Source organism: Anolis sagrei, chromosome X, assembly GCF_037176765.1.
Source record: "Anolis sagrei isolate rAnoSag1 chromosome X, rAnoSag1.mat, whole genome shotgun sequence".
In the NCBI taxonomy this organism is placed as follows: Eukaryota; Metazoa; Chordata; class Lepidosauria; order Squamata; family Dactyloidae; genus Anolis; species Anolis sagrei.
The window spans coordinates 93,919,563-93,947,438 of NC_090034.1; the positions used below are offsets into that span (position 1 = coordinate 93,919,563).

The 27,876-nt window shown below is 42.1% G+C and overlaps 1 protein-coding gene across 1 annotated transcript; it reads left to right on the forward strand.

Moving 5' to 3' along the window:
* LOC137094858 (phospholipase A2 inhibitor NAI-like) lies at positions 1-27,267 on the forward strand. The gene is made up of 7 exons (XM_067460776.1): positions 1-163; positions 6,269-6,348; positions 9,184-9,340; positions 11,102-11,245; positions 21,112-21,264; positions 23,150-23,287; positions 26,954-27,267. Exons 1-7 carry the CDS (start codon positions 1-3, stop codon positions 27,157-27,159), a joined length of 1,041 nt encoding a protein of 346 aa, XP_067316877.1. The 3' UTR covers positions 27,160-27,267.
* The last annotated feature ends 609 nt before the right edge of the window (positions 27,268-27,876 follow it).

Sequence of the window (27,876 nt, forward strand, 5' to 3'; positions counted from 1 at the left end):
ATGACGAGGACAACAACAGAAGGAATCACAGAAGGAGAGAGGTTAAAAAGGACAGAAGAGGCTACAAACGAAGAAGACGAGCGAACTGAAGAAGAAGAAGATGAATATGGAGACTCGGAGAGGGAGGAGGGAGAGCAGGAGGAAGACCTACAAAAAGAAGAATGTATGGAGAACTAAAAATTTATTCAAATAATATTAATGGGATTAATTCACAGATTAAAAGAAATAAAATATTCAACAGATTAAAGAAAGAAAAGTATCATGTTATTGCCCTACAAGAAACCCATATAACACATAAACACGTAACACATCTCGTTAACAAAAAATTGGGAAGAGTCTTTTATGGTTCAGCAAGTGAAAAGAAAAGAGGGGTGGCAACATACATAGATACAAACATACCGGCAACTCTAGCCTTTAAAGATGACGAGGGAAGGTTTTTGGGAGTCAACATTACGATACAAGGAAAAACCCTGTTAATCTGTAATATCTATGCCCCTAATGACTCCAAAACAGCATTTTCAGAGAAGTTAAAAAAACAATTAGATACCCATTCATTTGACCAACTCTTAATACTAGGGGACTTTAACGGAGTAATGGACGGCAAATTAGACAGAAGCAAAAATACAAAACAGAAGGGAAATAGAACATTGATTAGTGGGAACTTACCGAAATCAATTCTAAATTGGATAAACGAATACAGATTACAAGACATTTGGAGAGCAAAACATGAAAAAGAAACAGATTACACTTTTTATTCAGACCGTTTTAGAAGTTGGTCTAGAATAGACATGATTTGGCTATCCAATTCTCTAACAATAAGTGTAAAAGAAGTAAACATATTACTGAGAATAGAGTCAGACCACTGTCCATTAGTAATGAAGATGCAATTATCCAGACCGACAAGAAGATGGAGATTAGATGAAAATCTATTGAAAAAAGAAGAAGATATAGAAAATAATAGAAAAAAATTAAAGGAATTTTTTGAATTAAATGATAAAGAGGAAACCCACCTATATACGATCTGGGAGGCTAGCAAAGTTGTAATGCGGGGTAACTTTATTCAACAAAAAGCAAGAAAGAACAAAATGAAAAGACGAGAATGGGAAGCAATTATGGAAGAAATTAAACAGGAGGAAGAAAATCTAAAGAAAAACCCACGGAACAACAAAAGCATCAATAAACTTAAGATACTACACAAACAAAGAGAACATTTAGAACTAGAAGAGAGAGCAAAAGAACTAAAATACCTGAAGCAAAACTATTTTATGAACGCAAACAAGCCAGGGAAGTGGCTAGCAAGGAAATTGAGAAGGAATAGAGAAGCAACATTTGTGACAAAATTGAAAGAAAAAGACAAAATATACACGCAGGAAGAGGAAATAAAAAGGCAATTTAAGGAATACTATGAAACCTTATATAAAAATGATGAGATAGATAAAGAAAAGATTTCAAAATACCTAGGAGAAAGGAAAATAGAAAGAATATCAGAAGAAGAAAGGGAAGACCTGAATAGAGAATTCCTAGATTTGGAAATAAAAGAAGCAATCAAAAATCTGAAAATAGAAAAGGCCCCAGGCCCCGATGGCTTTTCAGCCACTTACTATAAAACATTTCAAGAAGAATTAACACCCTACTTAAAAAAAAATATGAACACAATTAGAGAAACCAAGACCATCCCAAATTCATGGAGAGAAGCAAATATAACGGTGCTGCACAAAGAGAACTCAGATCCTGAAAAAGTTAGGAATTATAGGCCTATATCACTTCTAAATTTAGACTACAAAATATTTAGTTCTATAATTGCGGAGAGATTAAAAAAATTACTCACAAAAAGAATCAAAGAAGAACAATCCGGCTTTCTCCCGAATAGACACCAGAAAGAAAACGTCAGAACAATACTGGATCTGATTGAATATTATGACATTCATAATAAAAAAAAAGTAATGCTGCTAGCCCTTGATGCGGAGAAAGCCTTCGATAGGGTAAATTGGGATTTTTTTAAAGCACTCATGTGAGAAATGGATATAGGACATCACTTTCAAAATATGATCAACGCAGTATATGAGAAACAAGAGGCCAAAATTTGGATTAATAGGCAAGAAACGGAGAAAATAGAAATAGAGAAAGGGACAAGACAAGGATGTCCCCTATCCCCGCTAATATTTATTCTGTCATTAGAGGTTCTGTTGGATAAAATTAGAGAAGACAAGGAATTGGAAGGTGCAAAAATTCAAGGGCAGGAATTTAAATTAAGGGCATATGCTGATGACATCATCTGCGTAATAGAAAAACCAGAGAAAAAATTAGGAAAATGGATACATACAATAAATGAATTTGGTGAAGTGGCGGGCTTCAAATTAAACCTAGAGAAGACAAAAGCATTGACGAAGAATACTACACAAAAAGAGAGGGATGAATTGGGAAGAAATTGGAATATCCAGGTGGTAACCAAGTTGAAATATCTAGGAATAACATTGACGGCTAAAAATTTACAATTATTGCAAAACAACTATATAGAAGGCTGGAAAAAGATGAAAAAAGAAATGGAAAGTTGGAAAAGTATGAACTTGTCACTATTAGGAAGAATAGCTAGTATAAAAATGAAAATTTTGCCTAAATTTATTTTCCTCTTCCAGAATTTACCAATAATTAGAAATCAAACCCTACCAAAAGAATGGAATAAAGAGATAATGAAATATATTTGGCAAGGCAAAAAAGCAAGAATTAAATTTAAAAATATGACCGAAGATACAAAAAAGGGAGGATTTGCAGTTCCTGACTTAAGGTTATACCTCGAAGCTAGTGCATTAATGTGGGTGAAAGACTGGGCGGAATTGAAGAAGGAGAAATTGCTTACCCTGGAAGGAATTCAATTAAGAACTGGTTGGCACCACTATTTGTGGTATGGAGACTTAAAAAAGGAAAAAAAAATTGGGAACCATTTCATTAGATCCGCAATTATAAAAAGCTGGCAAAAATATAAATCAAAAATATGTGAAAAAACCCCATTATGGCTCTCCCCCCTTGAGGCCAACCAAAGAAGAGAAATGGGATGGTATAATTGGCCGAGATATAAAGAATTATTGAAAAAAGGACAAGACGAGATAGTACTGAAGACTCAACAAGAAATGAATGCGATAAACAAAAAGATATCATGGTTCCAATTCAGACAAATAGCGGAATGTTTTAAGAAAGATAGAAGACAAGGGTTTCAGGAACAAGAGACCTTCTGGGACAAGATACTAAACACCAATAGAAAGATAATTACAAAGTTATATAGGAAACTCAGGGAATGGAACTCAGAAAAGGATGGAGAGAAAAAATACATGAAGAGATGGAATGAAAATTTGGGCAAAACAATTAAGAAAGAAGATTGGGAAAGGATTTGGAGAACAAAGATTAAATACACCTATGCAATAGATCTGAAAGAAAATTGGCTGAAAGTAGCACATAGATGGTATCTGACCCCCCAAAAATTAAATAAATCATATAAAAATTCAAACATTAAATGTTGGAAGTGTGGGAGGATGGATGGTACTTATTATCACATGTGGTGGTCGTGCCCAAAAGCACAAATATATTGGAGAAAAATCCACAAAATAATACAGGAAATCCTAAACATAAAATTATTATTTAACCCAGAAATTTTCTTGTTAGGAATAACTGACGGAAAAATAGAAAGAAACACAGATAAACTCCTCTTTCTAATGAATACTGCGGCAAGAATGTGCTATGCGAAACTGTGGAAGAAGGAAGGAACCCCCGAAATAAAGGACTGGATTGAGAAAGTATTGGACATCAAAAATATGGATAGATTAACATATCTTATAACTAAAAGTAAAGGAACCCCGATAAAAGAAACTGACTGGACAAGAGTGATAGACTATACGGACCAAATAAGTAATAATACAGAATAATAAGTAGAAGAGAGAACGGAAATAAGAATACGGATAAAAAGAAGGAAAAGGAATATCCACTTGGAAGATACGAAGGAAGTCAACGAGAGAGACATAAAAAAATAGAAATGCATACAAAACACATATACAGAATTGACATATAGTAGCAACAGAATGGAAATCAAAACTCATGATTGAAATATCACAGTTATGGCGATCATTTGAATGAGAAACCCCCAAGAGCTCTGCCCATCAACCACCCTCCTTAGGTTTTGGAAACTATGGCCTGTGGGTTCCTGACAGTTTTTAATCTATGCTCTGCAGCTGAAAGAAAATTGAGAAGTGACATGACAGCCATCTCCAAGCAATCAACTAGATTTTTTAAAATTGTGTCAGAAGTGACTTGAGAAGCTGCAAGTCACTTCTGGTGCGAGACAATTGGCCGTCTGCAGGGATGTTGCCCAGGGGACGTCCAGATGTTTTACCATCCAGTGGGAGGCTTCTCTCATGTCCCCACATGGGAATATGAAGCTGACAGATGCGAGCTCACCCTGTCTCGTGGAGTCGAACTGTCGACTTTCAGGTCAGCAGTTCAGCTGGCATAAGGGTTTAACCCACAGCTCCTAATCGAATAGATGAGGCTGGTAGATGTAGACGATGGAGTGATCTTATTTATTGCATTTCCAGAGACTAGAATGCAAACCAATACAGTCAAATTATACAAAAAGAGACTCTGCCTGTTAAACATTTTTGACAGTGGAACAAATTGCCTCACAGACCCCATCCACACTGCCATTATAACGCAGATTGAACTGAATTATTCGGCACTGTAGTCTCATATAATCCAGTTCAATGCAGTTCAGTCTGCATTTTATGGGTCTATACTGCATTAAATGTCAGTGTAGCTAGGGTTCTTCTGTGAAAGCCATTAGAACAAATGCCATCAAAGCCAGAATTGAAAAGTCGAGGACAGATCCCAAATGTAGACTCTGCAAGGAAGGAGATGAAACAATAGATCACATCCTCAGCTGTTGCAAGAAGATCGCGCAGACAGACTACAAGTAGAGGCATAACACTGTTGCACACAAATATCATCTGCATGCAACAAATAACTGGTGGGATCACAAGCCGGAAAAAGTTACAGAGAATGAACACGTCAAACTCCTACGGGACTTCCGAATTCAGACTGACAGTGTTTTGGAGCACAATACTCCTGACCTCTTGATCGTGTTAAAAAACAACACGATGGATTGTCAATGTTGCAATCCCAGGTGACAGCAGGATTAACAAGAAACAATTGGAAAAGATGACACGATATGAGAATGTAAAGATCAAACTGCAAATAGAAATGTACTACATGCACAGATAACAGGAGCGAAGAATATTCAAAAGGAAAAATTGGTTGACAAATTAATAGCGTGTGCACAAATTGTTTTAGTGAAGGGTTGGAAGGATAAAACAAAATGGACACTGAATTAATTGGTATAATTTATTTATTTATTTATTTATTTATTTATTTATTTACTGCGCTTATATACCGCAATTCTCAGCCCTAGGGTGACTCATTGCGGTGTACAACATGAAAAAACAAGTGCAATTTACAAAACATAGTGCAAAATAATCCACAATTCATCATTATCATAAAAAACATCTTATCAAAACAACAACATTACTACTATAAAGTTAATATGTTAAATGTGGAAATATCAAATTGTAAATGGAATAATATAGATAAAATGGAAAAGGTCACAATAACTAAGAGGATGTGGGAACCAATTAGGAATTATTTCGAAAATGTGCTAAGACGTAGAGTGGAAAAATTAAGACTGAGTCTGATATTTCAAATGTAACTTCTGTAGTTGGATGTATAAATTGTATATACAAGGAGGGGAGGGTGGGAGTGGGGAAAAAACCCCAATAAAACAATTAAAAAAATAAAGATCGAACTGCAAAGACTCTGGCACAAGCCAGTCAAGGTGGCCCCAGTGGTGATTGGCACACTGGGTGCAGTGCCAAAGACCTTGGCCTGCACTTAAACACAATCGGTGCTGACAAAATTACCATCTGCCAGCTGCAGAAGGCCACCTTACTGGGATCTGCACACATTATTCACAGATACATCACACAGTCCTAGACACTTGGGAAGTGTCTGACGTGTGATCCAATACAACAGCCAGGAGAGTGTCTGCTGTGGACTCATCTTGTTGTGTTTCAAATGATGATGATGATGATGTGGCAGTGCAAATGGGAGAAATTTTTCCTGTCTGATATATTTTTCAGGCTGTGCTTTTGGGACAAAATGAATGTGGGCTTTTGGGGAAGCAATCAAATGTGTAGAAAGCGAAACTGACCACAGTTTTTCCATCCCACAGGTTGCCGTGGTGACTATAAGAGTAATGGAATTTTGAAGAACCAAGTGGCAGTTGGAAAAGCCCAGCTGAACATCAATCAGGTGGTATTTGCTAAATTGTTTATTATTACTGGTTAGATATTCCTAATATGACATGTTATTCAATCAAATTAAGTTTCCTGAGGGCCTTTCCACACAGCCCTATATTCCAGAACATCAAGGCAGAAAAATCCCACATTATCTGAGTGTGGACTCAGATAACTCAGTTCAAAGCAGATATTGTGGGATATTCTGCTTTGATTTTCTGAGATATACAGCTGTGTGGAAGGGCCCTGAGATTCTTTCTCGAGGAAGTAAGGAAACTAAGGTTTTATCTCCTTTTCCCCATTTTCAGGGCCCTTCCACACAGCCATATAACCCAGAATATCAAGACAGGAAATCCCACAATATCTGCTTTCAACTGGGTCCAGACAGGACCTTTATTGTGGGAACTCCCAAAATAAAGGAGGGGCTGTCCAGACAATGTTCTGGACAGTCCCAAATTAATTCACTACAAGCCAGGAAAACCCTGGTTTACAGCGAATTAATTTGATAGTGAATTTATTCCACGCCTTCTTGGAAGGCATGGGATAAATCCACTATTTCTGGGTCTGGACTGCAGAATACTGCAGTCCAGACAGTATTCCCACAGTTTACCAGGCTATATAAGCCCAGTAAACTGTGGGAATACCCACCCCTTCCCCAAGCCCCCAGACCCCTTAGAAAACTTAGTAAAAACTTACATGTCCTCCATGAGAAGCCTCGGCTGGCTCTTCCGGTGTGTAGAAATGATGCACCAGAAGAGTTGGGGGGCGGGAAGTAGGGAAGAAAATCACTCCCCCCCTTCTGGTGTGTCATTTCTACATGCTGGGAGAGCCGGTAGAAGCTTCTAATGTAATTTTTTTTAGTTTTCTAAGTGGTCTGGGGAGGGGTTAGGGCCTCCAGATGTTGTCTCGGGCGTGCACTTTCTGGGGTGGGTGTGGACAGACCCCCAGAAAAATCTGTGTTTTTTTTAACGCAGATGCTTCTGGGATAAAGTCCCGTCTGGAACCGGCTTGAATCCACAGTGCCATATATTCCAGTTCAAAGCAGATATTGTGGGATTTCCTGCCTTGATATTCTGGGTTATATGGCTGTGTGGAAGGGCCCTCACTCTGTTTTAGCTTTCATTTTTGGCCCCTTCCACACAGCTGAATAGAATCTCACATTTTCTGCTTTGAAGTGGAATATATGGTAGTTTGGATTCTGATAACCCAGTGGATTGGATTACTGAACAGGCTTTTTTGGTCAGCTTGAGCTCCCACTTCAGTTACACCTTATATTTCTTCTTTCTCCATCTTATTTAGGGTGCATTTCCCTCTTAGGATTCTTCCACACAGACATATAATCCAGAATATTAAGGCAGAAAAACCTACAATATCTGCTATGAATTGGGTTATCTGAAGGGCCTTCCACACAGCCCAAATCCTAGGATATCAAGGCAGGATATACCACATTATCTGAGTATGGACTCAGATAACCCAGTTCATAGCGGATATTGTGGGATTTTCTGCCTTGATATTCTGGGATATTGGGCTGTGTGGAAGGGCCCTGGGTCCACACCGTCATATGTTCCAGATCAAAGCAAATATTGCGGGATTTCCTGCCTTGACATTCTGGGTTATGTGGCTGTGTAGAAGGCCCCTTACTGTCTCATATTTGTAATACCCCTGGACAGTAGTAGACCAGAGGTGGTCTTGAAGGGTACCCCTTTAGTTAGGCACCCCAAGGCTGGCGACAGAAGGCAAGCAGTCTCCGTAGGTGAAGCAAAAATCTCTTTATTTCAAGTGTGGCCACACAGGGAGAAACAGCCAAGACAGACCAGTGTCTTCAAAGAAAGCTGTCTCTGACATTTGGATCTTTCAGTCTCCTTATATACATGTCTTTTCACTGTGTCATGGGCACACACCCCTCTTATCGGATCAACCATTCAAAAACATGTTTTTCTCATATTTTGCCACTTCAGTGTCTTTAACTGACAACCCTCTACAAACTACGTAAACACACACATTATTGTTACAGATAAGCATTTTGGGTGTTAACCCACCCTGGGTACTCCCTGGGCATACTAACCCACCCTGGGTACTCCCTGGGCATACTTGACTATAGAGCATCTTGTGTCTTCTAGATACATTATCTCCTCTTGGCTTTTGGTCTTCTGCAGGCCAGAGGAGAGGGACAAACCCCTCTTTAGGTTTGCATTTCAACATTTCTAAGTTCTGTTAACCCTTTCAGTCTTCACCATGGAAATAAAAAGTTCCCACAACATCCATATAATTATGTGAAAAGCATTACTTTTCCAAGTAGAAAAAAAACCATGATCAACCCTCAACTTTCTCTGGTTTCTGAAGGTACAGATTCACCATTTTTAATTAATTATGTGGACAATGCCCCTCCAGATGTTGTCAGGCTCCATTAAATCTAACCACTATGTGGCCAATGACTGGAGTAAGAGGATAGGTAGTCCAACAACATCTGTACATCTGTAAGAGACAGATGGTTTGTTCAGTGGCTTCCTAAGAACATAAAAGAGATCTACTGGATCAGGCAAGATATCTTTGAAGATGCATAGATTACTCTGAGGCCCCCTTTACACTGCCGTATACAATCCAGATTATCTGCTTTGAACTGGATTATATGGCAGTGTAGACTCATATAATCCAGTTCAAATCAAATAATGTGGATTACCCACTTTGATAATGCAGAATATATGAAAGTGTAGAAGGGGCCTGAGATCTGGGGCACCTCTGAAGCACAAATTGCCCAGAGTAACCTGCCTCATATAACCACAGCCTAAGACTAACTATATCTTAATGAACTGGGTTTCATCTCTTTATTACATTATCACATAAATATTAGGAGAATTTATCACATGGTGTGCATGTTTTTCCTGGATGTCACCGCCCGGCCTTTGAGTCAAAGAATCCAGTCCATCGTGGAACAAGGGTCTATGGAGTTTCTACCACCATGCAAGGTTTTCTAAAAGTCTTGCTCTTCTGTGTGCTCCTAACAACAGGTAAGGAAGAAGAGATAGCTCACTGGAGAATTATTCCATTGAGTTCGGTGGTGTCAAATTCAAGACTGGTGTTCATAGGAAGTGGGCAGGGTATGTCAAGATCCCAATAGAGAGAGGAAAATGAAGCATTGTAGCTATTGAGGGCATTGCCTCTCTTGTAAAAACCCTACTCCCAGAAGTTCCGGATAGGCTGTTATCATTAGAGGGGGAAGAAGAAGAAAGAACCAGTCCATACTGGCAAACAAACTCTGGAAAGAAAAATCACAACACCTGTTGTAAGCATCCTTGGATTCCATAGCATAGGGCCCTTCCACACAGCCCTATATCCCAGAATATCAAGGCAGGAAATCCCACATTATCTGAGTGTGGACTCAGATAACCGAGTTCAAAGCAAATTGTGGGATTTTCCGCCTTGATATTCTGGGATATAGGGCTGTGTGGAAGGGCCCAAAGATGCCATGAAAGAAGCCCTGAATCCTCCACCTTGTATCATAGGGCCCTTCCACACAGCCTTATATCTCAAAATATCAAGGAAGTAAATCCCACAATGTCTGCTTTGAACTGACTTATCTGAGTCCACACTGTCAGATATTCCAGTTCAAAGCACACAATGTGGGGATCTACTGCCTTGATATTCTGGGATATAGGGCTGTGTGAATGGGTCCCCAGAATATAATCCAAGGGCCCCCAGAATATAGTCTACAATATCTGCTTTGAACTGAGTTACCTGAGGACAGATTCAGACAGGCCTTTATCCCAGGAGAATCCCCATTTTAAAAATATGGATTTTCCTGGGGGCTTGTCCACGCCCACCCCAGAAAGTACATGCTGTTATTGTTAAAGGGGGAAGAAGAAGAAAGAACCAGTCCATACTGGCAAACCTGTTGTAAGCATCCTTGGATTGCATAGCAAGGATGCTTGGGTTCCATAGCAAGGATGCTGGTGCTTTCTGGATGGGTGTCCAGATGTTCTCTTGGGACTAGCCAGAGAGAATGTCTGGAGACCCTACCCCCCCCCCCCTTCCAAGCCTCCAGACTTCTTAGAAAAGTAATGAAAACTTACCTGGCCTCCATTACAGGCTTCAGCCAGCTCTTTCGGTGCATAGAAATGATTTGCCAGGAGAGGGGGGGGGCACATGAATTTCCTCCCCCCTCCCCCGCTCTGCTGGCACGTCATTTCAAAACTTACCTGGCCTCCATTACAGGCTTCAGCCAGCTCTTCCGGTGCATAGAAATGACGTGCCAGCAGAGCGGGGGAGGGGGGGAGGAAATTCATGTGCCCCCCCCCCTCCTGGCAAATCATTTCTATGCACCGAAAGAGCTGGCTGAAGCCTGTAATGGAGGCCAGGTAAGTTTTCATTACTTTTCTAAATGACTTGCAGTTTCTCAAGTTGCTCCTGACATGGAAAAAAAAAAACACTGTATATATAAGCAAAGTCAATCCAGCCTTCAGGCAGAGTGAAGGGACTGTCAGGCATCAGTTCTAAGAAGGAAGAGATTTTTTAATTGTGTCAGAAGCGAGCTGAGAAACTGCAAGTTGTTTCTGGTGTGAGAGGAGGGGATGAAAGCCCTTTAGTCATTTCATCTGAGATTCAGTGGCTCCATCTTTCTGGTGAAAAGTAGAGGTGTGCATACCATACAGCCTGGTCTGTATTTTAAGCTGGCCAGCAGGTATTAAGAGCCAGTAATGAAAAACACATGCTTTGACAAACAGACGTACCTATGCCAACAAATGGATTTTCTGTGTCTCTGTCTGCCCCAGGTGCTTGCTTACAATGTGAAACTTGTATAAAGATCTTCAGCAACCATACCCGCAATGGCACCAGATTCAATTGCAATGGCCCCATGAAGACCTGTAGTGCTAACAAAGATACCTGCGCCATAGTAAATTCCGAACACAATCTAGGTGGGCGAGAAGCTGCTAAGATAAGATTGTTTTGGCCTTTGAACTGATTCCCCCCTGATTTAAAATAATGGCTATTTTTTCTTGGCAATATAGTAAGGGAGAAATGTTGCATTGTTGTAGTTGTGTGCCTTCGTCATTTCCAACTTATGGCAACCCTAAGGTGATCCTATCACAGGGTTTTCATGGCAAGATTCATTCAGAGCAGGTCTGAGACTGAGAGAATGTCCCTCTTATTACATTGAGAAATTTCCCAGTCTTAGGATACTTCAGCCTCTATTCAAACATGGAGAGACATGAAGCTCATCACATGAGTTAAAGTGTCTGGAAAGGAAGGAACTCCAGTAATCAACCTCATCACATTGATTGTAGGGGGTGCTTTGAATGTGATTTTCCTGCTTCTTGGCAGGGGGTTGGACTGGATGAATTTGAATTTTATTATGCTGTTGTTTTGTGTTTCGATTTTATTTTTATTTTATTTTATTGTAATTCTGCTGGTGGGCCTGACCCCATGTAAGCCACCCTGAGTCCCCGTTGGGGAGATAGATGGTGGCGGGGTATAAATAAAGATTATTATTATTATTATTATTATTATTATTATTATTACCCGCAATGTTTCTTCCAACTCAATGATTTTATGATTTCCTCCTAGCAGGACACTTAAGCTTCTTTTCTAGCATGGAGAGGCACGGAGCTCATCACATGTTCCAGGGTTGAAAAGAGACAGAAATGTCCTGAAAGGAGGGAACTCTGAATATGGGCCAACAATCATGTTCAGAGCTCCGACCTCTTATCGTACTTTACAACTGAAAAACAGGTGGATGGGAACCACCAAAAGTTTCCCATCTTATGTATTGTCGAAGGCCTTCATGGCTGGAATCGCTAGGTTGTTGTAGGTTTTTCGGGCTATATGGCTATGTTCTAGAAGCAGTCTCTCCTGACGTTTCGCCTGCACCTATAAGGATGCTTGCCATAGATGCAGGTGAAATGTCAGGAGAGAATGCTTCTAGAACATACCCATATAGCGCAAAAAAAACAACCCAGTTTCCCATCCTGTTTCATTGTCCAACCATCAGCAGTCTCTTGTATCCTATGGGTTTAATGCAAAATAATATGAATCCATGGAAATAAATGCTTTTAAACTGAATCACAGTCTTGTGTATCCGATAGGGCAGTGTTTCTCAACCTGGGGGTCGGGACCCCCAGATGGGTCCTGAGGGGGTGTCACAGGGGTCACCAAAGACCATCAGAAAACATAGTATTTTCTGTTAGTCATGGGGGTTCTGTGTGGGAAGTTTGACCCATTTCTATCGCTGGTGATGTTCAGAATGCTCTTTGATTTAAAAGAATTATAAATCCCTGCAACTACAACTCCCAAATGTCAAGATCTATTTTTCCCAAACACCACCAGTGTTCACGTTTGGGCATATCGAGCATCTGTGCCAAGTTTGGTCCAGAGCCATCATTGTTTGAGTCCACTGTGCTCTCTGGACGTAGGTGAACTACAACTCCCAAACTCGAGGTCTATATTCACCGAACCTTTCCAGTATTTTCTGTTGGTCATGGGAGTTCTGTGTGCCAAGTTTAATTCCCTCGTTAGTGGAGTTCAGAATGCTCTTTGATTGTAGGTGAACTACCAACTACAACTCCCAAATGACAAAATTGATCAATCCCCCCCTAAACCCACCAGTATTCAAATGTGGGCGTATCAGGTATTTGTGCCAAATTTGGTCCAGTGAATGAAAATACAACCTGCATATCAGATATTTACATTATGATTCATAACAGTAGCAACATTACAGTTACATAGTAGCAACAAAATATTTTTTGGTTGGAGGTCACCGCAACATGAAGGACTGTATTAAGGGGTCACGGCATTAGGAAGGTTGAGAAACACTGCGACAGGGTTTGGTGTAGAACAATAGGGTCCCATGGAAAGCAATGGTTTTAACCTGGATCACTGCTTCTTGTATCCTCTGGTGTTCAAGGCAGATCAATAGGATCCCATGGAAAGCAATGATTTTAACCTGGATCACTGCCTCTTGTAACCTTCGGGGTTCGCTACAAATCAATAAGAGCCCATGAAAGGCTGTGGTTTTAACCTGGATCGCTGTCTCTTCTATCCTCTGGGATTTGGGGCAGAACAATTTTTCCCACAGGAAGATGAGATTTTAAACTGGTGTCAGTCTCCTTTAAAATAAGAGGCTTTGGGCAGGGCAAGGGATCTCTTGCTTTTTGGATGTAATTGTTTCTTCTGTTTACAAACAAAAAAAAAGTAATACTGACCTTGTGATGAATGTAAGATGAATGTATTGCCAGCTCTCTAATTTCCATGTGTGAGTGTGATGGGGAGGCAGACTCCGAAACAGGACTGCTGACAATATAAGAGGGGCGATTCTCTACGCTAAAAGGATGGTCACCCAAGCTTTCACCTCTTAATGTACGAGGTCATGTGACTCATTCAAGGTCACACAGTGCGTTTCCATGACTGAGTGGGGATTTGAACTCTGGTCATCAAAGCTGTAGTCCAATGGCCACACTGCTATACCATGCCAGAGAAGGGATTCAATATATTTTTGTGATGGGACGGAAGGGAGTTCCTCCTAGATCTCCAAGAGTGCCTGTGTGCTTCACTAGTCTCTCTCAGTTGTCCACCCACACTGTAGAGTGCTACATTAAGCCATGTTTCATACATAGATTTTTTTTTAGCCAACGAGTACCAAACAAATCACAAGTTCTTTTCCACACCTCTAGTTTGTTTTCCTCCATTCACTTTTGCCAGCTCCTGTTTTAGGGTGGGCAGCTGAAGAAGCAATCCAGGACTGAGAGGGATTCAGACCTAATGGAAATCCATTTCAAAGCAACCTGGGGATTGTAAATTTATTTATTTATTTATTTACTGCACTTGTAGACCGCCGTTCTCAGCCCTAGGGCGACTCACGGCGGTGTACAACATACAGGGGCGGCTCAAGCATTACGCAAAGTAAGCCGTCGCGGAACACTTTATTTTGGCAGGGGCGCCGCGAGCGAGGGACGCGGGAAGCTAGCAGAGGCCAGAGGGACCCTGCTGGTGGTGGTATGGAAGCCTGCTGCTCCTCCTCCTCCCATCCTCCTCCTTCTCCGCCTCCACTACCAGCAGCAGCAGCAGCAGCAGCAGCAGCAGCAGAGTCCCTCTTCCTCCCCGCCCCCGCCGAGCGGCGCAGCCTGCTGCTCTTGCCCGCCCCTGTGGATGGCCCCTCCCACTGCCGGCACGCCCCGTCACTCCAGGCTTGAGAGGGAGCCAGGGGCAGGGACAGCTCAGCTGGCCACCACCCCCGCCAGTCTGCCTGGTCATGGGGCCTTCCGTTCCTCCCCCTCCCAGCCCATCTTCCGTCCCTTTCTCTTCCTCCTCCTCCTCCTCAGGCCGCGCTGCTCGGAGATGCCGAGGGCGAGGGGGGAGGAAGAGGAGGAGGAGCGGCAGGCCCCGTTATCAGGGAGACTGGTGGGGTGGTGGCCAGCTGAGCTGTCCCCGCCCCCCGCTCCCTCTCAAGCTTGGAGTGCCTGGGCAGCGGCATCAGGAGCATCCATGGGGGCAGGGCAAGAGCAGCCGGGGGCGACCTCTCCCGCCGACTTCCTCACTCCACTCCCAGCCACCCACTCCCTGTGAGTATCGGCAGTGTAGAGGGAGGTTTAGAGCCCTTCTGCACAACGACATAATCCAGAATATCAATGGCAGGGGGATGTGCACAAACAAAAACAAAAAAACCCCAGAGTTGAGGGTTTTTTTTTCTTTTTCTTATTTTTTTTTCATATTATCTGCTTTGAACTGGATTGTCACAGGGCCCTTCCAGGCAGACCTTATATCCCAGGATCTGATCCCAGGTTATCAGTTTATCCCAGATTATCTGGCAGTGCAGACTCATATAATCCAGTTCAAAGCAGAAAATCTGGGATCAGATCCTAGGATATAGGACCTGTCAGGGACCTTCCACACAAACATATAACCCAGAATATCAAGGCAGAAAATCCCACAATACCTGCTTTGAACTGGGTTATCTGAGTCCACACTCAGATAATGTGGGTTTTTCTGCCTTGATATTCTGAGATATGGGGCTATGTGGAAGGGCCCTGAGTCTACAGTACCATATAACTCGGTTCAAAGCAGAGAATCTGGATACAGCTGTGTAGAAGGGGTTTTGGATCTACACTGCCCTATAACCCAGGATCTAAACCCAGATTATTTTCTTATCCCACATTAATAAATAAAGCTCATCATCATCATCATCATCATCATCTGGCAGTGTTTAAACCAGTTTAAAGCAAATAATGTCAGTTCAGATCCCAGGGTATAAGGCAGTGTAGAAAGGGTTTTCAGCCCCATCTATGCTGCCATATAAAATACAGATAGAATCATAGAATCAAAGAGTTGGAAGAGACCTCCTGGGTCATCATCCAGTCCAACTCCATTCTGCCAAGAAGCAGGAATATTGCATTCAAATCACCCCTGACAGATGGCCATCCAGCCTCTGTTTAAAAGCTTCCAAAGAAGGAGCGTGCACCACACTCCCTCCGGGGCAGAGAGTTCCACTGCTGAATGGCTCTCACAGTCAAGAAGTTCTTCCTCATGTTCAGATGGAATCTCCTCTCTTGTAGTTTGAAGCCATTGTTCCCTTGCGTCCTAGTCTCCAGGGAAGCAGAAAACAAGCTTGCTCCCTCCTCCTCCCTGTGGCTTCCTCTCACATATTTATACATGGCTCTCATCATATCTCCTCTCAGCCTTCTCTTCTTCAGGCTAACTATGCCCAGCTCCTTAAGCCGTTCCTCATAGGGCTTGTTCTCCAGATCCCTGATCATTTTAGTCGCCCTCCTCTGGACACATTCCAGCTTAGAGTCAATATCTCTTGAATTGTGGTGCCCAGAATTGGACACACTATTCCAGGTGTGGTTTCACCAAAGCAGAATAGAGAATGGGGACCATGACTTCCCTAGATCTAGACACTATGCTCCTCTTGATGCAGCCCAAAATCCCATTGGCTTTTTTTGCTGCCACATCACATTGTTGGCTCAAGTTTAACTTCCTCCCCACGAGGACTCCAAGATTTTTTTCACACGTACTGCTCTCGAGCCAGGCATTGTCCCCCATTTTGTATCTTTGCATTTCGTTTTTCCTGCCTAAGTGGAGTATCTTGCATTTGTTACTGTTAAACTTCATTTTGTTAGTTTTGGCCATTCATCTCTCTAATCTGTCAAGATCCCTTTGAATCCTGCTCCTGTCCTCTGGAGTCTTGGCTCTCCCTCCCAATTTGGTGTCGTCTGCAAACTTGATGATCATGCCTTCTAGCCCTTCATCTGAGTCATTAATAAAGATCCTGATCAGGACCGGGCCCAGGACGGAACCCTGCGGCACTCCGCTCGTCGCTTCTTTCCAGGATGAAGGGGAAGCATTGGTGAGCACCCTTTGGGTTCGTCCATTTAACCAATTACAGATCCACCTCACCGTAGTTTTGCCTAGCCCACACTGGACTAGTTTGTTTGCCAGAAGGCCATGGGGGACCTTGTCGAAGGCCTTCCTGAAATCCATTCTCTGCTTTGAACTGGATTATATGGCAGTGTGAACTCAGATAACCCAGTTCAAAGAAGATAATGTGGATTATCTGCCTTGTTATTCTGGGTTACATGGCAGTGTTGAAGGGCCCTTTGATACCTGATAAATTGCACTTTGTTATGTTTGCCTTAGGGTACCCATAAATTGGAAATGACTTGAGGGCACACAACAACAACAATTTAAAACACTTTAATCTGATCAGAGGATAACCTTGTTAGTCAGATAATGTAACAGAGCTGCTTATTTGTGGTCCGGCTGCATTTACTTAGATGATTGTTAGCTTGGAAATTCTGCCTCAAATAGATATTTATGTACTGCATGGCCATCCAGACCAACTCCCTTCACCAGAGCAAGAAAACATAAAGTCCTCCTGACAAAGAGCTATCCAGCCATAGATATTAGGCCTGTTTGATCAAGAAAAAATTTGTTTCTAAATTCGATTCTTAATTGGGGTGTTTTTTTGTTTCGATATTAAAAATATTTACAAAACTTACCAAAAAAATGTTTTGTTATTTACGAATTTTCGTTATTATTTACAAAACATTTTAGAAAAAAATTTTTTCTTGATCAAACAGGCTAAGTGTGAATGTTGCAGTAATGGTCACCAATGGCTTTCTCCCACCCTGGACATTCCATAGTATTAGAGAGATGATATATAACTCACCATTAGTTTCCAACAGACCTCTGAGGATGCCTGCCATAGATGTGGGCAAAATGTCAGGAGAGAATGCTTCTGGAACATGGTATACACTGACACACAAGCCGGATGGCGCGCGCGCGCGCTCACAAGCGGCCTCCGCGCGCCATCCGGCTCCGGTTCCTGCGCCCCCCCTCCTCCTCCTCCTCCTCCTCCTCCTCCCAGGAGGAGGAGGAGGGGGGCGCAGGAACCGGAGCCGGATGGCGCGCGGAGGCCGCTTGGATGGCGCGTGCGCTCACAAGCGGCCTCCGCGCGCCATCCGGCTCCGGTTCCTGCGCCCTCCCTCCTCCTCCTCCTGGGAGGAGGAGGAGGAGGAGGAGGAGGAGGGGGGGCGCAGGAACCGGAGCCGGATGGCGCGCGGAGGCCGCTTGTGAGCGCACGCGCCATCCAATGGGCTCTGGCTCCTGCGCCCCCCTCCTCCTCCTCCTCCTCCTCCTCCTCCTCCCATCTGGGAGGAGGAGGAGGAGGAGGAGGAGGAGGGGGGCGCAGAAGCCAGAGCCCATTGGATGGCGCGTGCGCTCACAAGCGGCCTCCGCGCGCCATCCGGCTTCTGCCATGGTGCACTGCTGGGGTGCTTGGGAGCGCCGGATTGGCTCCCAGGCACCACTGCAGCACCACTCAGCAGCAGCCTCCATGCCATTAACGAGCGGAGCTTCAGCTCGTAAAATACATGGGGCTGCTGCTTCGATATTTTTAAACCCTTCCGGGTTTAAAAATATTGTTTTGATATCGCTTCGGATATGAAAAAAAAACGATTTTAATACGAAATAACGAATTAACGAAACGAAACCTACAGGCCTAATAGATATAGATCTATATGATTCTCTCTCTCTCACACACACACACACATATGGAAGAAATAATATCATAGATTTGAAAGGGATCCCTAAAGAAGGACAATGATATGTTGCATGTTCCAGAGTAGGCAAACCAGACAATCTCCACATCAACACTGACAAAGAAAGAAGAAATACTGTTTACCCACAAGCAGAAAGGCATTACATAGATTAGAAACCAACTTTCTCATTACTTTCTTTTCAAGATCACCAGACTGGATCACAGCAACGCGTGGCAGGGGACGGCTAGTGTGTGTGTGTGTGTGTGTGTATATATATGGATGGCATAGGCCAACTTTGGCCCTCCATGTGTTTTGGACTTCAACTCCCACAAATCCAAACAGCCAGTAGGAAGTCCAAAATACCTGGAGGGCCAAAATTTGTCCATGCCCATATGTGTGTGTGTGTGTGTGTATCACAGTGATTGGTTGGGGGGGAGGGCGCCAAAATATTCTTTGCTTACCATTGAAAATTACCTAGGGCCGCCTCTGACAACATATAAAAACAAATTACAATATAGGCAATATCACAAACAACAATAACAACATCACTATCAATAATACAATTACACTAAATCATTCGCGACGTCTCATCATAGAATCACAATCCAATCTCGTTATCCATGTTCCGTTCCAACAATAAACCATGGTTGGGCCACTAATGATGCTTTATGGCTGGCAAACAAACTATAGTTTGTTTACAGAGATGGATTCAGTTACAACAACAGTTCAACATGCTCCAATTTCTTTCATTGCCATATAAGTACTTATTAGGCTTGGTTGATTTAAAAAAAATGGTTCAAAACTCATTTTGGATGTAGGGGTGCTGGTGGATTCTAAAGTCACTTCTGAATTTATTTATTTTTTTAAAAAATCAAAACTTACTGAAACTTCCGAAACTTCCTAATTGCTTCGTTAATGGCAGACACGCATGCACAGTAGGAGAAAAAAAAAAAAAGCACTGGCACTGAGGAAACTTGAATGGATTCTCCCGCCCTCATTTTTAGACCAATCCTGATGAAACTTGTTACAGTGGTAGAACACATGGACCACTGTTAGTTCACCAAATTTCATAACCTTTGCCTTATCCATGGAGTTTTGGCAATTTTTCAAAGTTTCTTTTATAAAAAAAACATTTTTAATAATAAAGAAAATCTGTTCCTGGTTTGAAAGTGTTATTTCCTGTTTCATTGAGTGGTCTTTACTTTGAAAGTAGTTGTTCTACTCCAGAAACTTTGTTTGTGTGGCACAAACTGTGTTAAATTGATGGAGGACAGAAATCATAGTACAGACCCTATCAAGGGAAATCTAGACTGATCCCCTTCTTCTGAGCAGAAAGGCACCATCCAAACTTTACTGACATCTATTTACTTCCTCTATTGAGTTGGAGGGACCTTCAAGACACATCCTCCGTTTATTCCTTTTTGCAGATGCAATCAATCATTTTATTTTATCATTAATTACTGACATAAAGGGCTGGCTGGCAGTGGTTGGCTACGCAATGCCTTTTTCATGACAATCAGGCCAAGGTTTAAGCAGTTTATGTTCTCTTGGCTTTGCAAAAGTTGCTTATTGCTTTGCTGCCTTCTTTAGACACCTTTGTAGATTCAATAAGTTTATTTTATATTTAGACGAAGACTGCTACAGATAGCTATAGAGGTCCTTCAGCCATTTTGGCTAATGAGCAGCAAGGCAGTGTGAGAAATGTAGTTTAACAGCAGGGCCTTTTGCAATCTCTACCATTGGGGGCTTGGCCTTCACAAACTACATTAATGGCTGTGCTTAGCCACAACCATCTCATCCCTCCCTTGCATCGCCAGGGGAGGGAAAGCATGAGATTTTAAAACTTTTTAGGCTTTTGCAAAGTTGCTTAATGGTTCTGAAAATTAAAATAACCTTGGGAGACATCAGAACATGGAATATTTCAGAAAAAAGGTTAGTGATTCAAATTTGGATTCCCCCCCATCTTTCCTGCGTGGATCAAAACTGCTTCGAAAGTCAAAATTCGGAAGTTTTTACAACTTTCAAGCTCTTCTGAATGAACCTATCCAACCCTAGTACTTATCCATGGAGTCATCAAACTGTCAGTTACAGAGATTTCATCTTGATAGATTGGGTCCTTGAAAGAAACTAGAATTCTTGAAGACTAGGGTTCAAATTCACATTCAGCCATAGAAACCCATTAGCTAGCCAGGCATCCTCAAACTGCGGCTCTCCAGATGTTTGGGTCTCCATCTCCCAGAAGGCCTAGCTAGCTTGTTCAATTGTCAGGAATTCTGGGAGTTGGAGGCCCAAACAGCTGGAGGGCCGTGGTTTGTGGGTGCCATTGACTGATCTCCTGGGGCAATCTTGAGCAGGTTACAATTTTTCAACCTAAAAGCAAGACCACGACAATCCTCCTCAGGAATAAATCTTGCCAAGAAAAGTAGAGAAGTCAGAGTTGACTTTGAAGGCAACTTCAAAGACTTGGCTTTGATTGATTGATATGTGTTTTGATTACTTATATGTTTAGACTGTTATATTTTACAAGATGTGTTTTATTGTTTACCTGTGCGGCACTGAATTTTTGCCAGATTTGTAAGCCGTCTTGAGCCCCCTCCGGGGTTGAGATAGGTGGGGTTGAAATGAAATAAATAAATAGATAGATAAATAACAAACAATTGGAACTGCTGAAAATAACTAAAAACCAGACTCATCCTATGGATGGATCTTCTGCTAGTCACAAAATAATTCCATCTCTCCTTTACTTGTAGGTGGAGTAACAGAACACATTGTTGAGAAGTCCTGTGATTACTCTAAAATCTGTACCTTTAACAAAATGCACTTTTCTGTGGGGAATGGAAGAAGCTATATGTCATCAATAGCCTGTTGCAAAGACAAAAACTGCCCCAAAGATGTTCCTCCATGTACGTATATCAATTTTGTTTGCATCTTAATTTTTCAGCATCTTAATTTTTCTTTTGATTGAAAGGAGTTCATATGTAGATCTGTAGATATAAGATCAGATGTGTTCTTTCTTGTCGCTCACCTGGGAAGCCATCTTCTTCATCATTTCTTTTGGATTTTCTTTGCTTCCCTGACATGAATTTTCAGAACCAAAATTGGAGTCTGAAGGACAATGACATGCATTGTCACTGTGGGTAGGTCCTCGAGATGTTACAAAGGTGACAAGTATTCCTCGATAACGTCTTTAACATGCTACATTAAATGTCAACATTTTTTAGAGAATTACATTTAATTATTTAAAATAAAATCCCAAATAATAAGGCTTCAAGTCCAACATCCCCTTAGTTCAGTGTATATCTTCCAGTTTGGAGATAAGTTTCACCCGTGCCATGCCACCCCACATATAGAATGGCGACAGTGTGCAACACATCATTTACTGGGTGCCATTATGTAATATGCAATGCGCAATGTACACTTCCCAATGTGAAATATAGGGACTTTCGTAGGGACTTGAAGACAGGCCTTTGAGAATGCCTAGTCCCTAGTTGTTCTGCATAGTAGTCACACATCCTTGCACTTTATACTATGCCCTCTGTCTATTGTTGCAGCTTGCACTTATTCCATTCCTATTGCTTACAGCTTGGCCATCTTGACAGCAGCTTACTGCCACTGGCTTATGATTTCAGTTTTACTGAGCCTGAGTTGATGTTTTTATATGTGTATGTGTTTTATTTTATTGTGTTTTATATTGTGCTTCATTTTTATGTTTGTTTTTAGGCACTTTGTGCAGTTCTGTAAGCCGTCCCCAGTCCCTTCAGGGAGATGGGGGTAGGGTATAAGAATAAAGTTATTATTATTATTATTATTATTATTATTAGGATTCACAGCTGCAATGTACAATACTATCGGAACAACTCTATTACCACTCCTATTTGCCAAATATGTCAATTGACTGATAGTAAATTTTTGGCCCTGTATGCATTGGAGCCCACAGTGGCACAGTGGGTTACACCCACTGAGCTGCTGAACTTGCTGACCGAAAGGTCGCTGGTTTAAATCTGGGGAGCAGGGTGAGCTCCCACTGTTAGCCCCAGCTTCTGCCAACATGCAAATATGAGTAGATAAATAGGTACTGCTCTGGCAGGAAGGTAATGGCGCTCCATGCAGTCATTACGGCCGCATAACCTTGGAGGTGTCTATGGACAATGCCAGCTCTTCAGCTTAGAAATGGAGATGAGCACCAACTCTCAGAGTCAGATACGACTGGACTTAATGTCAGGGGAAAAGCTTTACCTTTACTATGCAAGGCCTGACTTAGCATATGTATATCCCTATATGAAAACTAGTCCCTAGTTGTTCTGCGTAGTAGTCACACATCCTTGCACTTTATACTATGTTTTTATACATTTAAAAACAAATGATCAAATTACATTTGCATGCACACACTGACACGCACAGATACAGTTTTCAGGGCAGCACCCTCACCTTGGGTTCCTTCCCCCTTTCCCCGAGGAGTGGAGAAAACAGAGAAGGACCTGAGACTCAGAATTAGACCCTGAAATCTGGGAATTCTAATTTGCAGATAGCTGTGGATACACTTCAATATTTTATTATTTATTTATTTACGACATTTATATGCCGCCCTTCTCACCCCGAAGGGGACTCAGAACATAGGTAAACACAGGAAACCTGAATCATGAACTTGAGAGCCGAGACAGGAACACTATCTCATGGTTTTATTCTGATAAAACTCAACTATGCACGCAACATACAGTATTTAGTAATATTTCTGCTTTTGCATTATTTAGCATGCATAGAGCTAAGTTTCCACTCTTTTTTTGTCAGTAAAACTAGGAAAAACAGCCCCCAATGGAAAGGAATGCCCTGGCTGCTTTGCTTGGTCAAAAACATGTGAGGAAAAGGCAGTGAAATGTACCGGAGAAGACACCCATTGCATTGGTATCAGAACCACACGCATACAACGTAAGTCCCTCCTGATATATAAGACACTTCCTCTTTTGTAAGGAGCCTGTTAGTTTACCTCTGGAGTCTTTTATTGGTTTCAGCTGATATATTGGTCATTCTTGGAGAGGGATAACTTGATTACGCAGATCCAGCTGTTAGTAACCTCAAGGCTAGACTGCTGAATTGTGCCGAATCTGGGGCTACCCTTGAAGTTAGTGCAAAATGTTTTCATTCAGACTTCTGTGTGAAGGCAGCACATAAAGGAATTTGACTGGCTACCTAATTTTAACTGGGCACATTTTAAGGATTTGGTTTATGTTATGCTTACCTGAGTGACCAGGTAAGCTCCCCTGTAGATCCATTGAGTCTGTGAAGCCATTTGGAAAGGCTCTCCAAAAAGGTATCTTCAGCAGTCATTCAACATAGAACATTTTATATGATGGTCCGGACAGGTTAGAGGAAAGAAATGTTACATTCTAGCCTTGAGACACCTTTTCACCCATCATCACACCAGAGTCCAGTAGCACTAACTACATCAATTTATTAAGAAAAGCATGTACAAAGGGGAAAAGGAGCATTTCCCAAAATAGCAGCAGACAAGGAAACACAAAATAGCAGCAGTCCGTATACAAAATGGCAGCAATCCAAAAATGGCAAAATACATGAAGTCAAGAGAGCCAAAATCTCAGGCATAAATCCATAAGCATGAAAGCAGGAACTTTTTTCAAGGCAAACCCTTGGAAAAAGGAACATAGGCAAACACAGGAAACTTGAATCATGAACTTGAGAGCCGAAACAGGAACACTATCATATGGCAACATTGTCCTCTCTGAAAGGCACCAAGTAAACACCACTTGATTTAAGTGTAAGCCCGACCAAGAAGTCATGAGATCATGTTGGACACACCTGGGCTTCAAGGACTTCTCACAGAGTTTCTAAGAATTTCTAATTAATCTATCTTTCACTCCCTCTGTCTGGAGACCTAATCTGGCTTCATGGGAAAACTCCCCATTGGCCAAAGGCCATTTCACAAGGAAACTGACATCTTCGCTTCCTGTTGCTTGGGAATGAGCACAGGAATCCAAAACAACAACAACAACAAAACTTTATTTATATACTGCTCCATCTCCCCAAGGGGACTCAGAGCGGTTTCCAAGTAAAATCATCAATACATACAAAGAAAACAGCATAAACATAAAATTAACAAGACAATAAAAGCATTAAAAAAATCACAATAGCACATACATGTTTAAGATAATCCTGCCTGTTTAAGGCAATTTAAAAGGCCGGGCCGAGGCTAGTGCAATTTGTATAGGGCCCAGGAAATTAGATAGAGTCTATGGCTATTCATTTATGGGGCCTAATCGGAGGAAGTAACCTGGGTAATTGGTAGAAAAAGATATGGCCATATTCAACAGTATCTGGGGATGAGCTAGAAATAGTCGTTCTCAAAGGCTTGTTTAAACCACCAGGTCTACAGGCTCTTACGAAAGGAGGGGAGGGATGGGGCCTGTCTTATTTCTCTAGGAAGGGCGTTGCAGAGGTGGGGGGGGGGGGGGGCGATCGCAAAGATAGATGCGATCGCAAAGATAGGCAGAGCCCGAACCATTTAGGGCTTTATAGGTCATAACCTGCACCTTAAATTTGGCTCGGAAGCCAGTGAAGCTGTTTTAAACAGAGGCCTCCTCAGCCTGTAATTCTCTTGGATCACTAGCTGACTTTTTACTTTGAATCCATCAATTCCCTCGTCCTCTGAAACATCAGAAAAATTCCCATCCACTTGCTGAGCCACAACAGATAATGGTAAACCTTACCCATGAAAAACTCTATGAAATTCATAGGGTTGCCACAGGAGGAGTGGCGACTTGAGTGCAAGGACATGTAACAAAGGAGCAATGCTTCTTTCACTTACAATGACTTAGGGTGCAATACTATAGAATTAATGCAGTTTGAAACCACTCTAACTGTAATATCCCAGTTCAGACAATCCCCAATAATAATAATAATAATAATAATAATAATAATAATAATACTTTATTTATACCCCGCTACCATCTCCCCAAGGGACTCGGTGTGGCTTACATGAGGCCGAACCCAAAATACAACAATACAAGAAATAACAATAACAATACAAGCAATTTAAAACAGTAAAACAATAACATAAACATTATCAAATGAGACAACACACTTTAAAATCTTTGGGTAGGCCAAATGTAATTAAAATTAAAAAATAATGCTGGACATGGGCGAAAAGAGTGATGGGGCGGTTTGTGGAAACATACAAGTAGACTTAAAACAATATCAAGTGCTTTGGAGGACAAAGTGCTATGGGAACATTATTCTGGGAAGGCACACTGGAACAACCACATCTTCAAGCTCCTCTTAAAGACTGCCAAGGTTGGGGCATGCCTGATGTCCTTAGAAGAGAGTTCCAGAGTCGAGGGGCCACCACCGAAAAGGCCCTCTCTCGTCCCCACCAATCGCGCTTGCGATACAGGTGGGAGCATGAGCAGGGCCTCTTCAGATGATCGAAGAGATTGTGTGGGTTCGTATACAGAGATGCGGTCACAAAGGTTCAGGGCTTTGTAGGAGAGAACCTGCACCTTGAATTGGGTCCAGAAAATGAATGGCAGCCAGTGGAGCTCCCCAAATTACAACCATCACATCTTACAAACAACTCACAGTTAAGAATAGGGTTAGACAAGGGAAAGTGAGAGAAATCTACCACTCAGAAGGGAAATTCACTCCTGGAAGAGTTATCATGAGAAAAAAGGCGTCTCAGCTCAAGCTTTCTCAGCAATCCTTGTTTCTACAACAAACCATTTTTTTTTCAAAATTCAATCATCAAAGGGTCAGAAACAGGCATGTACCCCGGGGGGGGGGGGTCGGGGGGCTTCAGCCCCCCCCCCGAAATGTTCATGGTGGTTCGCGAAAAGGCCTTATTGGTGCATTATTTAAACTGTTATGTTTATTCATATCATGATCTGATCACCATACTCATTATTTCCCATATACATGGGGGTATTGGGGTAATGATACAAAAGGTTTGCTAGGCTAGACCCTCTTTCACTCAGACTCAGCCCCCCCCCGAAACTCAGCCCCCCCGAAACCCCCCCTGAAAAAAAATTCAGCCTCCCCCCGAAACGAAATCCTGGCTACGGGCCTGGTCAGAAAGAAGGGCAAAATCTTCTGAACAAGGGCAAGGGGCTTCATCACACTAAGGAAAGAATCCACTTAAAATACGGTTTCTTCCTCCTACAGAATTCTGGGGTTTGTAATTTAGGAAGGAGCCTTTAATAGCCTCACTAAACTACAAACCCCAGAATTCTGCAGGAGGCAGAAACCAGATTATATGTGGATTTTTTTCCCCAGTGTGATGAAGTTTATAGATATCAAAGCAAATACTGCAGGAGTGTTTACCCTTCTCTTTGCTATCCAAAACTGGATATTGCAAAATCCCCAGAATTCCATAGCATTGAGCCATGGCAATTAACTGGATATTGCAAAATCCCCAGGATTCCATAGCATTGAGCCATAGCATTGAGCCATGGCAGTCAAACATAATTAATTCCATAATGTGGATGCACTCTTTGTGGCAGGGGAAAAAAAAGATTAGATGGAGTGTAATTTGGAGAGGAGTATACCTGCATAACTGGTTCCTTAACCATCCCTCTTCTCTCCTAGGTCCTGATGGAAGAATCGTCGACAGTATTATGAAAGGTTGCACAAGTGAGCTTGTTTGTATAACAATGAAAGAGGACAAAATCCCTCTTTTCACTGGTGAACTTGATGAGGTTGAGTGTAACCCAAAGGTTTCTAAGGCGTCTCAACCTAGAAGTTTCCTCCTGCCAACTGTCTCTGGGCTTCTGCTGATGAAGACCTTTGGCTAAAAAGCAGCAGTGTGGGAATGCCTCCATTCTGCATTCACTCCATCATATCACTTTCCATTTTAATTGAGTGCAGTTTCTGGATTTTCTCTGCTTCCTTGGGTCAAAATAAATGCCAGGCTCAAAGCAAAAATAATCTGAATGTTAGATGGCTTTTTCACCCAAATATTCTTGGTTTGATGAAGATATTTTCCTTCAGCTCAATTGCCAGCTAGGACTGCAAATCCCAGACACCCAAAGATTAGAATCACAGCAGTAGACTAATATCACAATAATACTGTAGTCTAAATGGGCCCTGAGTTTCACAATGCAATTGTTTTCATTTTCTCAATAGTAGCACTCCAACTATAAAATACACTCCCATGGAACAGAAATCTGTACAGAAAATATTATTTTCACTGCACAAATTGCTATTCTTTATGGGGGGAAAAGTGGGTTTAACTCTGTGGCGCAGCGAGTTAAACCACTGAGCTGCTGAACTTGCTGACCGAAAGGTTGGTGGTTTGAATCCCGGGAGCAGGATAAGCTTCCGCTGTTAGGCCCAGCTTCTGCCAACCTAGCAGTTTGAAAACATGCAAATGTGATTAGATCAATAGGTACTGCTTCTGCAGGAAGGTAACAGCGCTCCATGCAGTCATGCCGGCCACATGACCTTGGAGGTGCCTATGGACAATGCCGACTCTTCGGCTTAGAAATGGAGATGAGCATCAACCCCCAGAG

Bases quoted from the DNA above. Each gene is read 5' to 3' on its own strand.
- LOC137094858 (XM_067460776.1), top strand. From the start codon at position 1: ATGACGAGGACAACAACAGAAGGAATCACAGAAGGAGAGAGGTTAAAA. The intron at 6,349-9,183 runs GTGGTATTTGCT...CATAAATATTAG, and splicing joins CCCAGCTGAACATCAATCAG to GAGAATTTATCACATGGTGT. The intron at 23,288-26,953 runs GTAAGTCCCTCC...CTTCTCTCCTAG, and splicing joins CAGAACCACACGCATACAAC to GTCCTGATGGAAGAATCGTC.